Genomic DNA, 23,509 nt, shown 5'->3' with positions numbered 1-23,509 from the left:
TTGTGTATGGTGTTAGAAAGTGCTCCAGTGTCATTCTTCTGCATGTGGGTTGTCCAATATTCCCAACACCATTTGTTGAAGAGATTGTCTTTTTTCCACTGGATATTCTTCCTGCTTTGTTGAAGATTAGTTGAGCATAGAGTTGAGGGGCCATTTCTGGGTTTGTTGAGAGTTTTTATCAAGAAAGGATGCTGTATTTTCTCAAGTGCTTTTTCTGCATCTATTGAGAGGACCATATGGTTTGTGTCCTTTCTTTTATTAACGTGGTGTATCACGAGGTTTGATTTGCAAATACTGAATGACCTTGCAACCCAGGAATAAATCCCACTTGATCGTGGTGAATGATTCTTTTAATGTACTGTTGGATTGGATTTGCTAGTATCTTGTTGAGAATTTTTGCATCCATGTTTGTCAGGGGCATTGGCCTGTAGTTCTCCTTTTTAGTGGGGTCTTTGGTTTTGGAATCAAGGTAATGCTGGCTTCATAGAATGATTTTGGAAGTTTTCCTTCCATTTCTATTTTTTGGAACAGTTTGAGGAGAATAGGTATTAACTCTTCTTTAAATGTTTAGTAGAAGTCTCTTGAGAAGTCATCTGGCCATGGACTTTTGTTTGTTGGGAGATTTTTGATTACTGATTCCATTTCTTTGCTGGTTATTGGTCTGTTCAAGTTTTCTATTTCTTCCTGTTTCAGTTTTGGTAGATTATATGTTTCTAAGAATTTATCCATTTCTTCCAGGTTGCCCATTTATTGGCATATAATTTTTCATAATATTCTCTTATAATTGTTTGTATTTCTGTGGTGTTGATTGTTATTTCTCCTCTCTGATTTGTGATTTTTGTTTATTTGGGTCCTTTCTCTTTTCTTTTTGATAAGTCTGGCTAAGGGTTTATCGATTTTATTAATTCTTTCAAAGAACCAGCTCCTGGTTTCATCGATCTGTTCTACTGTGTTTTTTTTTGTTGTTTGTTTGTTTGTTTCTATATCATTTATTTCTGTTCTAATCCTTATTATTTCCCTTCTACTGCTGGTGTTAGGCTTTATTTGCTGTTTCTTTTCTAGCTCCTTTATGTATAAGGTTAGGTTGCCTATTTGAGATTTTTCTTGCTTCTTGAGGTAGGCCTATATTGCAATATACTTCCCTCTTAGGACTACCTTTGCTGCATCCCAAAGGTTTTGGACAGTTGTGTTTTCTTTTCATTTGTTTCCATGTATTTTTTATTTATTCTTTAATTTCCTGGTTCACCCATTCGTTCTTTTTTTTTAAAAAGATTTTATTTATTTGAGAGAGAGAGAGCGAGCACACGTGCAAGTACAAGCCTCAGGGGAGGGACAGAAGGAGAGGGAGAGGCAGACTCCCTGCTGAGCAGGGAGCCTGATGCAGGGCTTGATCCCAGGACTCTGGGATCATGACTTGAGCCAAAAGCAGACACTTAGCCAACTGAGCCACCCAGGCACCCACCATTCATTCTTTAGTAGGTTCAATCTCCATGTATTTGTGGCCTTTCCAAATTTTTTCTTATGGGTGACTTCAAGTTTCATAGTGTTGTGGTTGGAAAATATGCATGCTATGATCTCAATCTTTTTGTACTTGCTGTGGCCTGATTTGTGATGTGATCTATTCTGGAGAAAGTCCCATGTGCACTTGAAAAGAATGTGTATTCTGCTGCTTTAGGATGGAATGTTCTGAATATATCTGTTAAGTCCATCTGGTCTATGGTATCATTCAAAGCCATTGTTTCCTTGTTGATTTTCTGCTTAGGTAATCTGTCCATTGCTGTGAGTGAGGTGTTAAAGGCCTCTACTATTTTTGAATTCTTTTATGTTTGTTATTAATTGATTTACATATTTGGGTGCACCCAAGTTGGGAGCATAAATATTTACAATTGTAAATCTTCTTGATGGATAGACCCCTTTATTATGATATAGTGCCCTTCTTCATCTCTTGTTACAGTCTTTGGTTTATTTTTTTTTATTTTTTTTTTTTTAAAGATTTTATTTATTTATTTGAGAGAGAGAGAATGAGAGATAGAGAGCATGAGAGGGAAGAGGGTCAGAGGGAGAAGCAGACTCCCCGCTGAGCAGGGAGCCCGATGCGGGACTCGATCCCGGGACTCCAGGATCATGACCTGAGCCGAAGGCAGTCGCTTAACCAACTGAGCCACCCAGGCGCCCACAGTCTTTGGTTTAAAGTCTAGTTTGTCTGATAGAAGTATGGCTACTCCAGCTTTCTTTTGGTGTCCAGTGGTTCTCCATCCATTCACTTTCAATCTGCAGGTGTCTTTAGGTCCAAAATGAGTCTCTTGCAGACAGCATATCGATGGGTCTTATTTTTTGTATCCATTCTGATATCCCATGTCTTTTAATTGGAGCATTTAGTCCATTTACATTCATTGCTTTTCACTGCTGTTTTCACGTTTCACGTTTATTCTCGTTTCTGCTGCAGTAGTTAGTCTTTCATTAATCCTGCCCGTGCATTTCCCATCTCAGATTTTGTAGTTTTCATTTTTAGAACTTTGATTTGGGTCTCTTTCATATCTCCTTTTTCTCTACTTACCATGTTTCCTCCAGCTTTTTGAATGAATCATCTTAACTCAGCCCACCGACTGCACGCCTGTAGGTCAATATCAACTGATTTGTTTCCCTCTTCGTTATGAGTTATACTTCTCTGCTTCTCTGTATCTGCTAATTTTTAGTTAGATGTTAGGCATTGTGAATTTTAGTTTCTGGGGGCTGAGTATTCTTGTATGCCACAAATATCACTTTGATCCCCTTTTGGGGACCTAGATAAGTTCAGGTTGAAGGCCTGAATAGAACAAAAAGGCAAAGGAAGATTTCAGCCCCTCCTGCTGGATGGTTGAGCTGGGACATTGGTCTTCTGACCTCAGTTCCCCTCATTCTCAGGCCTTTGGGTTTGGATGGGAACCACCACTGGCTCTCCTGGGCATCGCTTACAGAGAGCAGAGGGTGGGACTGCTCAGCCTCCATGATCTCATGAGCCACATCCTGGTAATAAATCTCTTATGTCTGCCCGTGTCCTGTTGGTTCTTTTCTCTGGAGGACCCTAGTGCAGCATCAGCAGCTCTGTTCATGGTGAGTGTTCTGGAAATTAAGAAATGCACTTTCCTACTATTTGAAGTATGAGCTGGCAGTGGCCATCTGCCTCCGGCCAGATGTCACCTCCAGGGGGAGGCAGGGATGTCACTTCCCAGGCTGAGTGTGACCAGGTGTTCATTTTGAGTGAGTATGTCCTTGATTCCAGGCACTGGGAGGGGTGTGCTGGTCTGGTTGGTTAGATAAAAAGTCTTGGCAGCACTCTGGGGGGGGGTCACGGTGACAGTCACTGCACAAACAGCCCACTGGTCATCTGTGTCAGCAGATCCGGGACTTGTCATGTAATGCTGTTTTGTTTTGTTCTGTTTATGGAGAGACCGTGCCCCCAGCCCATGAGCCCTTCTCAGGTGCCACGTACCTGTCTGTAGGTGCACCCCGGGAAGTAATTTCTGAGATGTCTGCTCCTACATTCTGTCCCTTAAAGCCCCAGGTCAGATTCTGACGTATGAGAAGGGAAATGCCTTTTGAAACAAGCTCCACTGCAGAGGGAACAGCTTGAAAATGGGGTGTTGTTGGGGGCGCTTGGGTGGCTCAGTCAAGTGTCTGCCTTCGGCTCAGGTCATGATCCCAGGGTCCTGGGATCTAGCCCCGCATCGGGCTCCTTGCTCTGCGGGAAGCCTGCTTCTCCCTGCTTGTGCTCTCTGTTGCTATCTCTGTCTCTCTCTCAAACAAATAAATAAAATCTTAAAAAAAAAAAAGAAAATGGGGTGTTGGTCGTGTCTCTCATGTGGTGACAGGAATAGCGTATGTCACCTACACCAGCTCTTTCTCACCAATACTTAGGGTTTCTTGGTTGGCAGGAAAATCTCACGAACAGAGAATTTCAGTGGGTTTTCATCATATTCGTTAAAAATACAATAATACAACTTCTTCTGCTTAATTTGTAAGAAGATGGACATTTATCCATCACATGTAATGTAGCCGTGGATGGATTAAAGAACAGAATGATTTTTTGCTACTGATGGGCTATTAATGTCAGTGAATTCTAAGTCAGTTGAAAGACACTGAACTTAGAACCAAAGCTTTTGATCACAAAGCGATAAACCAAGATTCTTTATTTTACAACGCTGAAGTGCTTTCACTTACGTTGCTTTCTTTAAAGGATCCTTAACACTAACGATATTTGGGGGAGAGTAAAATTTTTAGTGCCATTAACAAATAAAACCGCTCTCTTAAAATCCTGCAAAGATCTTTTGGTGTCTGTCAGGGCACATGTGTCGAAAGGTGATGAATCGCACGCGTCCTAGGAGAGGTTCCCGGCTTCCTTCTGGTGTTTCCCTTTCTCCCACAGCTCAGCCTCCCTCCTGCAGAGGCCGGCTCGTCTCCACCAGGTCTTGGAGCTCCTGGGCTCCTTCTCCCCGGCCCACCGATGCCCGACTGTGCGCTGTGAGGAGGAGGACGAAGCCCATCCTGTTGCCAGGCTCCTTGATAACTTGTGGTCCTGTGGCCCACCCGTGGTCGTGTCCCTAGCATGGCGCCCAGAGGGGGCCCAGGGCTGCTGGCTGGGTCCCTCATCCTGGCTGTGCTGTCCTCCATGCTCCAGGCGTCCTCGTGCCTGGTGTCTGCAGCTCTGTCTCTGGGAGTTACCCCTTCCCACTTTAACCGGTGGAAATTGTACTGACTTAACAGGAATGGACAATTCCAGGCTTAGTAGGTAGCACATGCTCTCCTAACCCTTGATAAGTAAGACCCTGAAATTGAGGATTTTCCATCCATTTTACGATGAGGAAGCTGGCCATGAAGCAGGACCAGACTGGGGAAGGGCGCCTCCAAACCCCAGCTTTGATGGGCAGGCTGAAGGCTGCCAACAGGCATCCCTGTGTCACTGTCGTCACTGCCAGAGGCCAGTGTCCACAAGGCTGAGGCAGCCCTAGAAATGTTCCCCAAACTGCTCCTCCTCTCCGATCGGCCTGGGTGCCAGTTTGGGGAGCTAGGGTGAGTGACCAATGGCCATCTGGTGGCTTCTGTCTCTAAGGGCTGGTGTGGCTGCCACAGGCCAGGGGTGCATTGCTGCTGGTTTCATTAGTCTGTGCAAAGGCCCTGTGGCTCAGAGGTCCTCCACCTGCCCAGCAGCATACCCTGGGAGGGCTCCCTTGGCCCATACCCCCTGCTCCAGGGAGTCTGCACTCCTGTTGAGTCCTGTTGCTGCTGTATCCGTCCCCAACCCCAGGTCCCTGCAGGTCCCCCTATCTCAGTGCCCAGGACGTGAATCCTGCTGGAGGTGGGGAGATTCTAGAGGAGATGGGGTTGGCTGCCTGGCTTTGGGCGTCCCGAGTGACTGACACAGGCGGCAGGTGCCCCGTGAATGTTCTGGGGCACATTGGAGGCTGCCTGGGGGCCAGTGTGACCTGGGAGCAGGCTCGTGTCTCAGCTGCTCCGGGTGTCTGGGTCCCAGAAGGTAGTGGGGAGCATACCCTGGAAATGGGGTGAACCCCCCACTGTCTGTCCTTTGAAAGTTCCAGCTGATCAGGGTGGAGAATTCCTCAGAAATTCGTGGCTCCTCTGGGCCCCCGTGAAGTTGGGATGCAGCGGCTCTGCGTGGGGAGGGGGTGTGGAGTGGAACCTGTGTAGACCGTGGATCTGCACCCTTGCAGTCTTGTTCAGATGATTGGAAAGAGCTTGGTGTTACAGGAAAGGTGACTCATGGCACCGTGAACAGTGTGAGCCAGATGTCATTTAGAGCCATCGGGACAGGTGTGGCCCGGGCAAGGGGGGCTTATCGCCAAGGAGCAGGTAGGGGTCAGCAGACAGAAAATCACCGAGGGGAAATGTCAGGGGTGAGGGGTCTGAGGGGTCTGACCTAACAGGCTTCCGGCTGAAGGCAATGCAGGGCATTAGGTGTTACCTGGGAGCGAGAGGCTGACGAGCCCCGTCAGATGTCCAGGGTGGGGTCTGGCTGGATTCCTGCTTCTGCTGAGACCGGGTGATGCTGAGACACTCAGACGCCCATGCAGGGCCTGGCTGGGAGGCATCAGGGGTCCTGGTCGGCCTTGTCTGGGAGAGTCTGCCACAGGGGGTGCTGAGTGCGGGGCAGAAGCTGAGCGGGTGACAGAGGGTCTGCCCCCTCAGGCAGAGGAGGAGAGAGACGACATGGAGAGGGTGAAGCTGGACAACAAGAGGATTCTCTTCAACCTCCTGCCGGCCCACGTTGCTCAGCACTTCCTCATGTCCAACCCCCGGAACATGGTGAGCGTGCTGTACCTGCCTCCTGCTTCACCAAGCCGGGCTGTTCTGGCAGGGCTCACAGGTCTGCGGCTGGAGGTCCCACCCAGAGGGACCCTCCCATCACGTCTCTGCTTGAAATTGCAAAGCATGGCTGTTTCTGAGCCCTGGCCACACCGAGGCTTGAGTGGGTCCTCCTCTGCCCAGCCCTGGGCAGCAGGAGACTCCGGGGGTGAGAAGTCCCCACTCTTGGTCCCAGGAGAGAGCAGAGCATCTGTCACCCTGCATGCGGGGGGAGAATGGGCTTCAGAAAACCTGGGTTCAGGGCAGCCGGGTGGGCCTGAGCTTCCTAATTACAGCGGCCAGTGGAGGGAGGCTCTGGAACCACCCACAGAGCAGAGCTCACAACGCCAACTCAGAAATAAAAAGGCTTGGTTAGCGTTTTAGATCCTAAAGGCACGGGGCCCACGGCTCGGCCTGACCGGCTTTGACTGGAAGCTTCCAGGGCTTTGGGTTCATGGGGCTGGGTCCTGGGGCGGCACAGAGTCCATGCGTCCTTGCCCGCCGCCCTCCTCCCCTGCCTGCACCTGCTGTCCCCGGCGCCGCGGCTGACCTTACCTTTGCCCCCAGGACCTGTACTACCAGTCCTACTCGCAGGTGGGTGTCATGTTCGCCTCCATCCCCAACTTTGACGACTTCTACATCGAGCTGGATGGCAACAACATGGGGGTGGAGTGTTTGCGCCTCCTGAACGAGATCATCGCTGACTTTGACGAGGTGAGGGCCGCCCCTGAATGGTGCCCCACAACGTGGCACATTCCCCGCACACGGAACTGGTAGGAAGCCCGTGTATTCTGTCCCCTGGGGGGTCCAAAATGACCCTGAACATGGAGGAGGGGCCTTTGCCGCCTGCAGGCTCTGAGTTCTGGAGGTGGGTGCTGACACCTGACCCCTACCTAGTACAGGCTGGCTTGGCTGGTGGCCTCACCTCCAGGACGGGTGGGCAGGAGCCTGGGGTCGGCACTAGCCCTGCTCCCTGCCCAGGGGCGTCGCCTCCAGGGTAAGCCTGAGGTTGCTGCTGCAGGACAGGGTGCTCTGCATGGTCCCTCCTGGGCTCCTCTTCCCCACGCCCTTGCTGGCACCCCTCAGATTGGCCCAGACCTTGTCTAGTGCCCACAACAGAAGAGATACACTGCTTCCCAGAACAGGCTTGTCCGCCCTGGGGTGGCTCCCATGGTGGCTTCTCTCGCATGTTACGTAACATCTCACTGTTTTGTGTTTTAAACAAAGCTCATGGACAAAGACTTTTACAAGGACCTGGAGAAGATCAAGACCATCGGGAGCACCTACATGGCTGCGGTGGGGCTAGCGCCCACAACCGGGACCAAGGTGAGTGCTGTCCAGGGTGTTGCTGCTCAGGGACTGGGTCTCAGCTCTGCCCCAAACTTCTCTGGGACTCTGGGCAGGTTCCCTGCTCTGAGCCCCAGTCTGCCCTAGCATCGGGTCAGGGCAGTGGCCCGTGGGCTGTCCATTCAGTGGCCAGCTCTCTCCAAACAGTCTCCCATGGAAAGTCAGCACTGAGGCCAGTCTCGGGGGCTTCCTCCGGCCCTCCCCTGCCCCACCGACCCTCCCCCACCAGCCCTGCCTCTTCCTACCAGCTGCACCCCAGTCCTGCCAGCCCAGCACCATGGAGTGTTCCCCTTTCCCAGTGCAGAATTGTGAATAAAGTCCTCAGGTTACCCCTAAAAAAAGGGGAGGAAAAGAATGGAAGATGTAAAAAAAGAACATGCAATGAATGGAAAACAGTTATAAATATGGGAGATACTAATTCAACTATTTCAATAATCACTTTAAATGGGAGTGTAAATATGCTAATTAAAAGAGACTGACAGAGTGGCCGAAAACACAAGACCCAACTAGGTTTGCCGCAAGAAACACACTTAAAATATAAAGAAACAGATACCTTAAAGATAAAGGATGTAGAAGGAGGTACCATTCTAGCACTAATAAAACAAGTTTAGGTAGCAATCTTAAGACAAAGCAAACTTCAGATCAAGGAAAATTATCAGACAGATAAAAAGGGAGACTGCAAAATAATAAAGGAGTTAATTCTCCAGAAAGACATAAGAGTCTTTAACATGTATGCACCTAACAACAGTGGGTCAGAATACGCAAGGCAAAGCACAGATGGAACCGTGAGGAGGAACAGATGAACCCACTGTTATAGTTGGAGACTACAACACCCCTCTTAGTAATTCGCAGATCCAGTGGGTTGTGTATCTGCAAAGATGGTTGAAGGGAACAACATCATCAAGCACCTGGATAAAATTGACACCTACAGACAACGTCATGCAACAACAGCAGAACACACATTCTTCTCAAGCTCATGTGGAACATTTACCAAGATGGACCACATTTTGGGCTGCAAAACACACCTTAAGAAGTTTAAAACCACTGAAATCATATAAAGTATGTTCTCAGACCAGAATGGAATTAAACTAGAAATCGATTGATGGGGAGATCATTGGAAAATTCCAAAATATTTGGAGATTAACACTTGTCTAAATGACATGAGTCAAAGAAGAAATCTCAGGAGAAGTTTAAAAATGTTTTGAACGAAATAAAAATGAAAATACAATTTATCAAGGTCTGTGGAATGCAGCAAAAGCAGCCCTTAGAGGGAAATTTGTGTCACTGAAGTCCTATATTAGAAAAGAAGAGCAATCCAAAATCAATTATCTATGCTCCCACTTTAGGAAACCACAGAAAGAACAATATAAACCTCTGGTAAGCATAGAGAGAAAAAAAATCAGAGCACAAATCAATGAAATTGAAAACAAGTAAGCACAAAAGAAAATCAATAATGGGGTGCTTGGGTGGCTCAGTCGGTTAAGCGCCCAACTCCTGATTTCGGCTCAGGTCACGATCTCAGGGTTGTGAGATCAAGCCCTGCGTTGGGCTCCGTGCTCAGTGTGGAGTCTGCTTGAGATTCTCTCCCTCCCTCTCTCCCCTCCTGCCCCTCCCCTTGCTCATGCTATAAATAAGTAAGTAAGTAAATAAATAAATAAAATCTTTAAAAAAAAGTCAATGAAACTCAAATCTGACTGTTTGAAAAGTCAATAAAGTTGATAACCTCTATCCAGGCTAACTGAGGAAAAGAGAAAACTCAAGTTACTAATATTAGAAATGGAAGTCGGGACACTTGTACTGAACCAAAGGGGGAAAAGGTATGTTATGAACAACTCCGTGCCCACAAATGTGATCATTTCAATCAAATGGACCAATTCCCTGAAAGCCACAATCTACCAAAACTCAAACAAGGGGAAATAAAAAATTTTACCGGTCCCATATCTATTAAAGAAATTGAGTCAGTAGTTAGTAACCTTCCAAAACAGGAGGGGGCCCAGATGGGTTCACTGAACATTTAAGGAAGAAATTATACCAATTCTCTAAAATCTCTTCCAGAACGTAGAAGTTTCTAACTCATTTCTTTCTAACTCATTCTATGAGTCCATAGAGTACCATATAATAATATGAAATAATATGAAAACCAGATAAAGAAACTACAAGGAAGGAAAATCACAAGCCTGTATTGCTCATGAGTAGAGACGTGTAAGTCTTCAACAAATATCAGCAGATTGAAGCCAACATTGTATGAAAAGAACAATAGACCACAAAGAAGTTGGAATTAGATATCAAGATACCAAGAAAAATATAGCTTTTTCCTCTAAATGGTTAAGGATTTAATCTTCTAGTAGTATCCTACAGATTTGTTGTATATTAACTTTTTTTTTTAATTGACCATGAATTAACATTTTCTCCTCTAACACCTCTTAAATCTGTGTACTTTCATAGTTCAGAGAAAACTGTTTTGTAATTTTTTAAACTCTTTGTAAAGGCTCTCTTGAGGCCTAGTATGGGGGTAATTTTACAAATGTGTTTTTTGAAAACTTTAATATAAAATAAACTCATTTTATTAGTGAAAAAAAAAGATAGCAAGTCTGGGATGCCTGGGTGGCTCAGTTGGCTAAGCAACTGCCTTCGGCTCAGGTCATGATCCTGGAGTCCTGGGATCGAGTCCCACATCGGGCTCCCTGCTCAGCGGGGAGTCTGCTTCTCCCTCTCTCGCTCCCCCCTCTCGTGCTCTCTCTCTCTCTCTCATCCTCTCTCTCAAATAAATAAAATCTTTAAAAATAAATAAATAAAATTAAAAAAAAGAGCAAGGCTTGTGCAACATTTCGAAGTGAGTTCATGAAATTTACTATATCAACAGGATAAAGAAGAGAAATCATATATGATCGTGTCAATTAATTGATGCAGAACAGTCATTTGACAACATCCAGCACCCATTCCCGCTTTTAAAAAACCACGACTGTGAGCAAACTCTACGAATAGAAACTTTGTCAACTAGGTAAAGAACATCCATAAAAACCCAGTAGTTTTCCATCATACTTGATGAGAAACAAAGCCTCCCCCTCAGATCAAGAGTGTGGCAAGAATGCCCCTTGTCATCACTCCTGTTTGACATTCGTACTGCAAGTCTTATCTAGTGCAGTAAGATAAGAAAACGAAATAAAGGTACACAGACTGGGGAGGAAGAAATAAAACTGTCCCTCTTCACAGATGACATGATTATCTATGTAGAAAATAGAATCCACAAAATGTCTATAATAAGCAACCATAGGAAGGTTGCAGGAAACAAGATTACCAAATAAGTCATTTCCCTACACACCAGCAATAAGCAAGTGGAATTTGAAATCAAAAACACAATGCCATTTATAGTAGCACCCCCAAAATTAAATACAAGGTACAGGTTTAACAAAATAACTACCACAGTATCTCTGTGAGGAAAACTAAAACTTTGATGCAAGAAATCAAAGATCTAAGTAAGTGGAAAGGTAATGTTCCTCTGAGCACAGGAAGACTCATGGTCAAGAGGTCAGTTGTCGTCAATTGACCTTAAAGATTTACACAATCCCACTCAAAAGTCCAACAGTTTATTTTGTGGTGTTGACCAACTGATCCTAAGTTTACATGGAGGCAAAAGACCCAGAGTAAGTTAACACAGTACAGTAGAAACAGAACGGAGTTGGAGGCTGACATGACTGACTTTAAGGTCAACTAGAAAGGGTGAGGTTGGGGAAGAACAGACGGCTAGATCAATGGAACAGAATAGAGAGCCCAGACATAGACCCTTATCAGTAGAGTCAACAGATCTTTGATGAAAGAGCAAATGGAGCAAAGGTAGCCGACAACACACAGTGCTGGGACACCTGCACATCCGTCTATATTTAGCAGAATGTTAACGCAAAATGTATTAACTTAGAATGGATCATAGACCTCAACGTAAAAGGCAGATGTATTAAACATCTAGAAGATAGCGTAAGAGAAGATCTAGGTGCCCTTGGGTTTGGTGATGAGTTTTTAGATACAACACCAAAAGCATGATCCACGGAAGAAAACGTCGTTATGTTGGATGTAATTAAGAATTTAAAATTCTGTGTGGGAGATACTATAATGAAAAGACAATCCACAGGCTGAGGGAAAAATCTTTGTAAACCACTATCTGATGAAGGAGTTGGATCTAAAATGTACAAAGAACTCCTGGGGCACCTGAATGGCTCAGTTGGTTAAGTGTCTGACTCTTGAGCTCAGCTCAGGTTTTGATCTGAGGGTTGTGGGTTCAAGCCCCACTTTGGGCTCCACGCTGAGTGTGGAACCAACTTAAAAAAATAAAATAAAAATAAAATATACAAAGAACTCTTAAAACTCAACAATAAGAAAACAGACAACCTGATGAAAAAGTGGGCAAAAGATCTGAACAGACATCTCACTGAAGAAGGTACACATGAGACGTAAGTCTAGGGAGAAGCTTCGTATTACGTGTTATGGGGAAATGTAAATTAAGACAACGAGACACCACACTGATCAGAACGGCCAACATCCAGAACCCGGAGGACACCCAGTGCTGGCGAGGATGCAGAGTGGCAGGAACGCCCACCCATTGCTGGTGGGGATGCAGAGTGGCGCAGCCTCTCTGGAAGACAGTCTGGCCATTCCTTACAAAACGAAATATACTCTTACCCTACGATCCAGCTGTCACGCTCCTTGGCATTTACCCAAGGGAGCAGACAACTTTTTTTTTTTTAAAGATTTTATTTATTTATCTGAGAGCGAGCGAGCACAGTGGGAGAGGGAGAGGGAGAAGCAGGCTCCCCACTGAGCAGGGAGCCCGATGTGGGGCTCGACCCTAGGACCCTGGGATCATAACCTGAGCTGAAGGCAGATGCTTAACTGACTGAGCCACCCAGGCGCCCCAGGAGCGGGCAACTTATTTCCACAAAATGTCTGACATGGATGTTTACAGCAGCTTTATTCATAATTGCCAAAGCTTGCAAGCAACCATGATGTCCTTCATTGGGTGAACGGATAATGCACTGTGGTCCATCCAGACAAGGAGATGTTATTCAGCGCTAAAAAGGAATGAGCGATCACTCCATGGCAAGATGTGGAGGAAACATGAATGCATATTACTGATGCAAGAAGCCAATCTGAAAAGTCTGATGCTATAGGATTCCAATTATGGAACCTTCTGGAAGAGGCAAACTATGGAGACGGTAGAAGGATCAGGGGTTGCCAGGGGGCTGGGGGAGGGGTTGAACACGCGGGCATGCAGGGGGGTGCAGTGAGGCCGCTCTGTGTTATACTACAATTGTGGGTGCACGAAATTCCGCATTTGTGGAAACCCACAGGATGTACACACATACAGCGAAGCCTAATGTAAACTTCGGACTGCAGTTAACCGTCGTGGGTCACTGTGAGCACTTCAGTTTTAGGGAAGATCCTACCAGGAGGTGACCAGGAGGGGAACCGTGGGAGGGAGGGCAGTCGTCGGGACTCTAACCAAAAGAAGAAAATTGACCGATGTCATTGTTTGGCACGAGAGAGACCGTGTGAGCTGCACAAAGCAGTGGGGGCCACGGGCTCTGTGTAGGGGAGACTGGCCTGCTTCCCTGTGCACCGCGGCTGCCCCCCGCCCCTGCCCGCAGGGGGGTCCAGCCCGTCGAGGGGCTGACGCCAAGCCAGCGCCCAGCCTGCAGGCGGTGGGTGCACTTGTGACTGTGGGGTCCGGTCCCTGATCCCCCGCGGGTATGGTAGGGTGCCTCCTGAGCGTCCCCGGCCCCCAACCTTGCCCTCGCACCCCCAAACGTGGTAACCCCCGTCTGCTCATGCGCAGGCAAAGAAGTGCATCTCCTCACACCTCAGCACGCTGGCGGACTTCGCCATCGAGATGTTCGACGTCTTGGATGAAATCAACTACCAGTCTTACAACGACTTTGTGCTCCGCGTCGGTATGTGGCTCTGGGCGGTGGCCACTCAGGCCAGAACGCTGCGCCCACCCGACCCGTGTCTCAGGAAGGGGGGCGGGGCCTCCCAGGAAGTGGGTGGGGCCTCTCAGGGGCGGGCCTGGGAACACAGGGACCCTGCCTCTGAGCATTGGCACCTGGGACCAAGGACCCAAAGGGGCGCCGTCCAGCTCTCGGAATACCTCTGAGTCCACATGCAGCCGGAGGAAAATGCCCCCAAAGTGGTGGTCCTAGCCGGGATGGCATGAGGACGGTAACAGTAGGGGCCCACAGGAGCGGGGGGCGTTCTCCCAGCACAGCCAGGCCCGCATGCCCACGTTCTGGCTTTGTCTTCCGCTGGAGCTCCACCCTCCGTGTAGTGATGTTCTGGGAAACAGACACTGTTCCCGCTCCCCTGGGGGACCTGGCGGGGTGCGAGCCCAGGCCCTTCCACCCTGCAGGCGGGCTCTGTCTGGTTCACGTCGCAGCAGCCATGGGGGAGCGGCCCCTCAGGCCCTTGTCTGGTCCCCGGCTCCACCCCAGGGCCATCCCGCTGCCGGGCCTGAGGCACTGATGAGGCCGGTGGCTGAGACATCATGAGCATCCCTGCCTAACCCAGAAAGTCTGTGCACGGGTGCAGAATGGGGACACATGACATGGTGTCATCAGGAAGCCCCGTTGCGGGATGGCTACACGGGTGATTGGCACTCTTCAGGCAAGTCGGCCCTTGAGCCACGTAAAGAGAAGGGGACCTCCGCTCCCCTCTTCAGAACATCCCGAAAGGCTGAGCAGTTCTGGGCCCCACACCTTGAACGCCCTGCAGGGTCGCAGCCAGGGGAAACGTCAGGAGAGACTGTCCCTCCTGGAAAGGGACTGCAGGGGCACACACTGCAGTCCTACAGCCTGAAAGGCCAGGCTTCCTAGCCGCAGGGTCAGTGCAGGGTCTTTGGTCCAGGAAACGGGACTCTCTCCATGCCCGGGGGTCCATGTGTGAGCAGACACTGGGGGCCACCTCTTCCCAAGTGGTGGGTTGCTGCTTCAGGAAGGGGCCCTGTGCTAGGTGCTAGATGACCCCAGGAATCCATGACTCCAAGAGGGGCAGCTCATTCCCTCGGAAGGTTTGCTGGTGCCGACGGCGCTCCATGGCTGTCTTCCAGGCATCAATGTTGGCCCCGTGGTGGCTGGGGTGATCGGGGCTCGAAGGCCGCAGTACGACATTTGGGGAAACACGGTCAATGTGGCCAGTCGGATGGACAGCACCGGCGTCCAGGGCAGAATCCAGGTCAGTTCACTAGAGATGCCCGAGGCACAGGTGCCATCCTGCAGGTGCGAGACAGGTGCAAAAGGCCGGGGGGCCAGCCCGGCCTCCCTCTTCTGGGCAGGGACATGAGGCCGCCTAGCGCAGTGTGTCTGTGATCTGCAGGGCAGGACCCGAGACTAGGGGTGGTCTTGGTTTGGTTTGTCCTGTGGCTTTGGGGGTCAGCTCCCACGTGGCCATGTGCGGAGGCAGGGGCAAGGTGAGTGCTGCGGTCCCAGCGAGCCCGTCTGGCGTCCAGGACCCTGCCCACCTGCCCGGCTGCCGTAGATGGAGGAGCTTCCTTGGGTTTGGAAGGGCGGGTGCTGTGGGGCTGCCTGGCTGGGAGCCTGTGGGCGGCTCTGACACCCTGTAGCAGCCCCCCAAAACTCTGGGACAGAGGCTGCTCTTCCCAAGCGTGCACAGGTGTGGACGGCTCTTGGGACCCCCCCTTCCAACCATGTGAACCCAGGTCTGCCGGGGCACATGCTGCAGCCCCTGGGGGCCTCGGGGGAGAAGGAGTCTGTCCCCCAGTGTGTGGCGGTGGCTGGCCTCTGGGCACCAACGGGGCTGGGGTGGGGAAAGCAGGGTGCTCTGTGAGCGGCACCAGGTCCCGCGCTGGCCTCTCCCTCTGCCCTGATCCCTGACAAGGTCCCCCGAGACCTGTGTGTACCCAGGCGCAGGTTGCCAGCTCTCCTGCGGCCGTGTGTTCGGTCCCCCGCCCGGCCTCTGGCAGGTGCCCAGTGCGCCCTCGGATTCCGCAGTTTACCCGTCAGGAGACTCTGCTCAGAGCGGAGGCATCTGCAGTCCTTCCTTCGAATTTCTCGTTTTGTCGTGAAACACACACAACATTTACAATCCTCACGTGCGTGAGCGTGCGGCTCAAAGGCGCTAAGTGCGTCTGCGTCGTCCCGCCGCCATCCCACAGCCCATCCCGGGACACCGCGCCTCCCCGGGCCGGGTCACCCCCGGGGGTGACTTGGCGAAGGCCTGCCCACTCTTCAGCTGGCCACTGTCTCACGGGAAGGTTCGAAGTTTGCACGACCAGAGAGCAGCGAGCCTCTCCCCTGCTCAGCACCGGGCCTATCCTCTCTGGCCCCCCAGGGCCGTTCTCCATGACGTGACTGCTGCTCATGGCCTGGCCTCCCCTGGCTGCTGAGCTTCCGGCGATATGCCTCCCAGGTCTCTATCCCCTGGTTGCACTGCAGGGACCCCCTTCCACGGCCCCCGCCCCCGGGCCTGTGTGCGGCTCCCCGCATGGAGCCAAGAGCGCAGGGCAGACCCACGGGGGTACTGTGGATGACCACCGCCCTGTGTGCCCCCGTTCTGACCCAGGCACCCACCTCCTGGGGTCCCAGGGGTCCGACAAGCCTTGTGAGCCCCCCAGGCAGCCACTCTGCATGCCGGAGCAGTTCTTCGCACGCTCCCCGCGGCCACCTCCCTGTGTGTCTGTGTCTGGACTCCCCGAGGCACGGAGCACTCGGCTGTCCCATGAACGCCCCTGTCCCCCAGAGGACCTGCGACCGGGGAGCTCTGTGCAGACGGGGGCCCCATCCCCTGCATCAGGCCCGGGGTCAGCGTCCGGGGTGCGTGCACCAGGGCAGGACTGCTGTCAGTGTGGCTAAGACGCAGTCCGTCCGTCGGGGCCCCTGGTGCTGCCTGCGTCCCTTCTGCCGAAGGACCACTCCCGTCCGCGGCCCCGTACACGCACCTCCTCCCGTGTTGGGGAGAAGCATGCCCCACCGTTGCTCCTTTTACGAGTTCGTCCTCTGCCGGGCCCAAATTAGACATCTGGTTCTTTCCTGGAAGAAGTGCGCGAGGGACTCCGACGTTAGCCGTCCCGCTCTCCCAGGCTCCTGCCCAGGCCGCTGGCTCATGCCTGGGGTGCCACGGGGCTCCCGTCTGGGCCTGCTGCCACGTCTCTGTGCCCCGTCCAGCCTGCCGCACACCCTGGGCCCTCCCCTCAGAGACCATGGCTTCCCCTGGCTTGTCCGGGGCTAGTAGCGGCACGGCCCCCAGGCTGTCCCGGCCAGGGCCCCTCGAGTCCCCTGGCACTGTCTGATATTGGGGACAGGTCGCGAGGGGTGGAGGAGGGAGCCCTCTGTGCGGCCCTGCCCCTGGCATCCCCCCCGCTGACCCCGGGGACACTCGCTTGCTTTCCTCCGCTGCAGGTGACCGAGGAGGTTCACCGGCTGCTGCGAAGGGGCACCTACCGCTTTGTGTGCCGCGGGAAGGTCAGCGTCAAGGGCAAGGGCGAGATGCTGACGTACTTCCTGGAAGGCCGGACCGATGGAAATGGCTCCCAGGCCAGGTCCCTGAATGCAGAGCGGAAAATGTGCGCTTACGGGCGAGCCGGCCTCCAGACCAGACTGGCCACAGGCCCGCCGCCCCCAGTGGCCCCCATGGCCGGCCTCCCGGTCAGAGCCGGGCTGGGGGCTCTGCAGGGCTCGGGGCTCCCCCCGGGCCCCCCAGGCCAGCACCTGCGCCCCGGAGCAGCTGGGAAGGAGGCTTAGCTGGCTGCTGGGGGCTCAGGGGCTCCAGCAGGGACCAGCCCGGCCTACAAAGGAGGGCCGGTGGCCGGCGGCTGGGCTGCGGAAGGGGTGCCGTCCAGGCGTGACCCAAAGCAGCCGGGCAGTGATGGGCCAGGGGAGCCCTGTCCGCCTGGACGCTGAGGCTTTCAGGGGACTGTGCTCGCTTGGTCCTCTCCTCGGTGGCCGAGGAGCGGCTGCCTGGGGTCGGCCAGCTCAGCGTCTGGTGTCAGGACCTTGCGAATATGCTCCACGGCCGCAGGCTTCAGCTGAGCCAGAGCCGTGGAGCTGTGGCCGGCAGAGCAGGAGCGTGCCCCGAGGAGGCCCGCGGCAGCCCCGGCTGGAAGCCAGGCCTCCCGTGTGCGGCAGGGCTGGAAGGGCAGGCCCGGGGCCCAGACGGGCGGTTTGGGGAGAAGCCCCGCCGCACAGAGCGGGGCCCGCTGGCTTCCTTCGCGAGCGGTTTCTTGCCGAGACCCAGAGGCAGGTCTTCTGGAATTCTTGGGGCCCCGAGCCACGTCTCTGTGTCCCGACCAGCATCATCCCTGCTCTGCCTGCCTGTCCTGCGTTGTCCCTCGGCCCCCAAGATGGCCTCGGCCCTACAGACCTTGGCCTCTCTCGTCAAGGGAGGAACCGAGGTCGGGGTCGCCGTGCCCCTTGCTGTCCCCGCGTCTGGGGCTCCTGCTCTCCTCACAACAGCACAAGCTTCCTGGGTGGATGAGCCCGCACCCCGGACGTGGGATTTCGGAGTGAGTGTGGGCTGCACCTGTGCGGAGAGTGCTGCAGTTGACTCTGGGGAGGTCTGGGGGTCTCCCACGCGCACAGGTGCAGACTGAGGACACGTGGGATGTGCTGCTGGGGGTGCGGGGCGGCGGCTCCGGCTGCAGGAGGAAGGCAGCTTGGCACCGGCGGGCGGGACTGGGCTCACTCTGGCTGAGCCCCCATCGATGTCCCCGGGCTGCTCCCATGGTGTGCTTGTGAGGCGTGGCATCCTCCGTGGGAGCTCAGCCCTGCCCGGCCGTGTTGCAGCCAGCCTGGGCAGCCGCGGGGCCGTGTGTGGACAGGCCAGCTGATGCAGGACTCAGGACGGAAGTAGGTGGGCAGACGGCCTCCCTCCTGAGAAGCAGCTCTGCGCTGGGCCACTGAGTCCTTCTCAGCCTTTAGAGACATGGCATGATTCCTTCAGGGGAAACCGAGTCATCCAGAGAGTCCTGTGAGCATGCAGCCCGCGTGGTGAGCCTGTCTGTGCCGGGCTGCAGGGCTGAGGACCTGACCGGGGTCCTGGTGCCCGCCTGTTGGTGGCGGCCAAGCTGCCCCTGGGTCAGGGCAGGGGGTTGGCAGACCGCACCGTGACCCCGACCCCGTGCTCTGTCGTGTGGCAAAGGGACTTCACAGACGGAATTGAAGGTATGGGCCTTAAGGTGGGGGCAGGATCCTGAGCTCTCTGGGTGGACCACCTGCCCCCCTCGAAGTGGACAGAGAGGCAGGGCGGTCCGGATGGTCCAAGCATGAGGTAGCTGTTTAAAGATGCGGGGACCTGACATCAACCATCGGGGAGAGGAACTGGTCGCCCCCGCAGACACACACCATGGATTCCGTGTCGACCTGGGTGAGCCGGGGGGGCAGGTGGACGCCCGTGAGACTCTCCACGGTGCCCCCAGCCCTGCTGGGCCCGGGCCTGGGGTCCACACAACCAGGAGCTCCGGAACCCTGCCAGGCGTGGCCACTGGTCGTGTCAGCGGCGGGAGGCCGTGGGACCCAACGGCTCTGGGCCGGCCACCATGACCATCCACGGCGGCGCCAAGGCCCAGCTCCCACGAGCGTGCGACACTTCTGTCATCAGCAGTCCAGACCCTACCGCCAACGAGGGTGCGGCAGCCCCCACAGCGTCCCTCGGAGGCGGGTGCACGACGTCTTCCTCTTTATTTGTGATGAGACTGTATGATCTCGCCTTATTTATTTTTAATCTTGTACAGCATTCACGGAGAAATGTTAGCCTTTCGAGTAGGGTTCTCTCTAAATTATTTAAAATGCTCTGTAAATAGTGAACTGTTTCAGGGGACACCTGTTCACTCCCACCAAAAATGAGAACAGCCCCCGGCCCCGTGCGAATGCCACGCTTTACCCAGATGTGTGACGTCCCTAAGGCATCCTGCTTGGGGAAGCCCCGGCACTGGGGGGGGGGGGTGCTGCGTGTCCCTCGTGTGCTGCTTACGCCCAACCTCAGTAGCATAGAAGGCACCCCAAACTTCCAGATGCTTCCACAGACCACCAGGCCCCGGGGGCCCGCTGCACGGGGTGTGTGTGCTGCAGCATGGAGCACCCCACAGACCAGGCCCCCCGAGCCTGCACGTTTGTCAGACCCCAGAGCCAACAGCGCTTCCAGACCCTTTCTGTCTCCAGAAGCAATAACTAACTCTAAACTGCGGAGACAAGCCTGGTCCAAAGCCGATGGTGATTCCAGCATAAGCCATGTGCACGAGTTTGCCCGAGTTCAACCACGCTGTGGGGGGCCCGACACTCCCACGGCCCCCCAGCCCCTCCTGCAGACCCAGCTCAGGCCCCGCATTCTGCGGGGTTTGCTGTCGGTGCCCGGGACATAGGAGCAGAGGGCCTGCCTCAGCCCGGTCAGTTAAGTCGCCCTCGGGGTGAGAGCAGGTCTGTGCACACCTGTGACCCTCCTAACCTGTCTCAGTGCATCCAAGGGGTGCAGTGAGCCTTGGGGCCAGGACGCCCGTCTTGCCTGGTGAGCCTGGTTGATGTGTGGGCTCTGAGCCCCACAGGATCCATCCAGCCTTCAGGGGCACTATGCGCTGGTTCCACCTGATGGGAATGCCATGCTCTCGTCCCATCAGCACCCAGAAGTAGTATGAACCCCCTCCTTTGTCCTGCTGCTCAAGAAGGAAGGGTCATGTGGGCCTCGCGCTTGTGTATCCCAGACAGGTGGACCCGTCTCCATTCCAGCATATGTTCCTGTGATTCTCTGAGTCGGGGGGCCCTGTGGGCCCCTTCCTGTGTGGCAGGCTCTGCCCACAACACGCATGCACAGGCTGCGAGGCAGGTGCTCCCTAAGTGTGCACCTGCTGCCACGTGGGAGCCGGGCACGGGGGATGGCGGGCGCCCCGCCACGCACCGAGCAGCCCTCTGACTCGGCGGGTCACAGAGCCTTGCCAATGCTTGTAATTCTGAAGCATGTGGGCCTATTGGCTCCATACAAAGTTGCCCCGGAAACCGACTTGACCTGATTTTGTAGTGGCTTCAATTAAAAAAAAAAAAACAAAAACGACAAAACTACAGAAGCCAAAAATCAACTTTCTCAGAGGCAGTTGATTTCAAAATGTTTGGTTTGGTGAAATGAATAAGGGGCAGGCTGTGGCCCACTGGAAACTGGAGGGCACAGCCGTGTTACTGTGCCCGGACATCCTGCCTCCGCAGCTGCGGTTTGCTTTGAAAGTTGCCTGGGAGTTGGAGCCCCAACACCCTCTGAGGGGATGTGGAGACCACGTGAAAATGTGACGTTTCTTCTCACAGTGTCTTGGGGTTTGCATTTGTGCCCATGAATCTTAGGCTGGGGTGGGTTGAAGTCTGGTTCAGGGATTGGATTGCTTAGGAGTGGCCTGAGGACCCCCCTCCTGGACGGCAGGGTGGGGCCAGGGCAGATGGTCAGGAAGGCTTAGTTTGGCTCAGCCTGAGGAATAAACTCCCAGCTGTGAATTTTGCCAAGATGGACTTGGGAGGTAGAGGGTTGGCGCTGACAGGCAGGCCCCTGGGGAGTGGGGCGGGATTCTTGATTCTATGAGAGCATTCTACTTGGCAGCCCACAGGGCACCTTCCCCGTGTGTCACCCACCCATTGGCCACTTACAGCCCCACGGTGTCGTGAGGGATCCGGGGCTCAGAGACTCGAGCAAAGTCCCGCAGCACCAGTGGCAGGACCAGGATTCATGCCAGCCTGTCTGTCCTAAGCCCTTGGTTTTCCATCATACTCAGTGGCTCTTCACTGACACCGAGTTGGGTTTGAGGGAGCCCCCTAGCTGGTCTGCACCCAAGTGCCCACTGTGGTGGGGGGATGCTGGCAGGCTGGTCGGGAGTGTTTGCCCCGCAGCCTGCCCCTGCGTGTGCTCCGGGGAACTCCGAACACTGTCCTCAACAGTGGACCTCCCAAGGATACTCCGAGTTAGCCTGAGAAGTCCCACCTTGTCTCGCTTTCCATCCTAAACCTGTGTCGTGCCCACAGCCTGTCCTGTCTGAGAAAACACAGACCCTCCTTCAGCAGGGAGGACGGTTGCCCATGTCTTTCTGCATGGCCTCTCTGGCATCAAACAGGGAGACGGGTCCCCCAGACGCCTCCAGACCACACACGCGTCCCCATGTCCACGGAGCCGGCTGGCCCCCAAGTCCTGGTCGGAGGGCGCGTGGCCCCGGGAGGCCGTCAGCCGAGCCTGCGTCTCTGCTCCGTCTGGCCTGGTGGCACAGCCATCCGGCGCCTCATGCCACGGGTGCGGTGTGGGCGGTGAACGTCCTTTCCTGCAGGTCGGGGGACGGCCCAGGGCAGGTTTCCGTGAGAACACGTGGAAGGCAGGACGGGGATCGTGGAGGCTGGTAGGAAACCGGCAGCCTCCCGGGCCCCCGACTCCTTCGGCTCCGGGCAGCTCAGACGTCGTTCGGAAGCTCAGTTTGCAAACAGCTCGCATCACGTGCTGAGAGCTGAGGTTTAAACAGAGAGGTTGTGCTGAGAGCTGAGGTTTAAACAGAGAGGCTGTCCTAGACCAACGGCCGAGAGATCTGGGTGACTCTGGGCTCCCTGACCGCGTGTGGTGTGCGGGACCATCTGCAGGAACAGCCCCTCAGAGCGCCGTGTCCGTGGCCTCTCACTCCCCACAGCGCGGGCCACGGGCCCACCAGCAGCCAGAACTGTTTCTTGCCTCCCACCAGCAGCCCCACCCAGCCCCCGGGCCCCGGGCACGAAGCACACGTCTCAGGGGACCGTTCCCCAGTTGCAGGATCCCGAGGAAGCCCGCTACCACCTTTGCACACTCCGGGGCGCCCGTCCCGGGAGAGCGCGTGAGGTCTTGCCTTCGCCCTGTACAAACCGTGGGCTCGCACGCACGTGCACTCTGAATTGCATGCCCTGAAATCCCCACGTGTGTGAAACCCACTTTGAACTCGAAAACACGCAGCATGCGCGGAGGGACAGGCCCGCCTTGGGCCATCTGCCGGCTGGCCGCAGAGCGTCCCCGCGACACGGCGCAGCCTGGGGCCCCGGCCTGTGTGGCCAGCGCCTGCTGTGGTCACGCAGCGTCCCCCAGCCCGGACGCCCCTCCTCCCTGCCCGCCCCCACCCCCCGGGCCACACGATTGCACACCACCTTGCACAAGGAAGGTAACGTATCGATCGCAACCCCCTTAGAGTAGCTTCCATTCTCACCGAAGGTAAACCCAAAGCCCACCCTTGATTTTCTTTCCTTGCTGAGAAAGGCCGTATACGCCCCTGCACCCTTCCGTGTCCGGCTGGGTGTGGCTTTGCCGTTCGGTGGAATGCAGGGGTGGGTGGGCACGGGAACACGCTCTCTACCCACGCAGCTCGCTGGAGAACGGTTCTGCAGACACAGAACCAGGTGACGGGGTCAGCGCGACAGCAGCTCACGGTCACCAGGTAGCTTCTCTCGATAGATTTGTATAATCAATACGGGTCTATTTTTACGTCAACCCCACACTGTACCTTCCAGTCTTTTCCGAGATTGTCCGACTGAGACAAGTCACTGAATAATTGGTCCTATTTTTATTAACCAGTGGACGGACTGAAATGTTAACGTGAATGTACATTTTTCTTAATTGCGACTTTTCTACTGAGTGTTTGCACTATACTTTCTGGAATCTTATTTAACAAAAATAAAGGAAAAAATTGCTTGACTACAACCCCTGTGGCCGTTTTACTTGCAAACCGCGGGGTCGTGTGGCTTGTGGGAAGACGCGCCTCCCTGCAGGGGGACTGTGGTTTCCTCTAGTGTCGGCAGCCCTTCCTCTGGGCCGGACTCGGCTCCTCCTCTGACCGCGGGGCGGGTGGCGC

At 54.0% G+C, this 23,509-nt stretch overlaps 1 protein-coding gene across 1 annotated transcript in view; it reads left to right on the top strand.

Annotated features, from left to right (window-relative positions):
- The window catches only part of ADCY1 (adenylate cyclase 1), a 114,936-nt gene extending 91,585 nt beyond the window's left edge, over positions 1–23,351 (top strand). The window contains exons 15-21 of the mRNA XM_025853153.2: positions 6,184–6,300; positions 6,907–7,053; positions 7,567–7,665; positions 13,514–13,628; positions 14,780–14,904; positions 17,088–22,166; positions 22,199–23,351. Of these exons, the coding sequence (XP_025708938.1) occupies positions 6,184–6,300; positions 6,907–7,053; positions 7,567–7,665; positions 13,514–13,628; positions 14,780–14,904; positions 17,088–17,429 (945 nt within the window). The 3' untranslated portion in view covers positions 17,430–22,166; positions 22,199–23,351. The remainder of the gene's footprint in view (positions 1–6,183; positions 6,301–6,906; positions 7,054–7,566; positions 7,666–13,513; positions 13,629–14,779; positions 14,905–17,087; positions 22,167–22,198) is intronic.
- Positions 23,352–23,509: the final 158 nt, after the last annotated feature.

The sequence above is a fragment of the Callorhinus ursinus genome, unplaced genomic scaffold, assembly GCF_003265705.2.
Source record: "Callorhinus ursinus isolate GAN/ISIS: 27379988/994484 unplaced genomic scaffold, GSC_fseal_2.0 scaffold60, whole genome shotgun sequence".
Taxonomy (NCBI): domain Eukaryota; kingdom Metazoa; phylum Chordata; class Mammalia; order Carnivora; family Otariidae; genus Callorhinus; species Callorhinus ursinus.
This window is presented reverse-complemented; position numbering and strand designations above follow the sequence as displayed.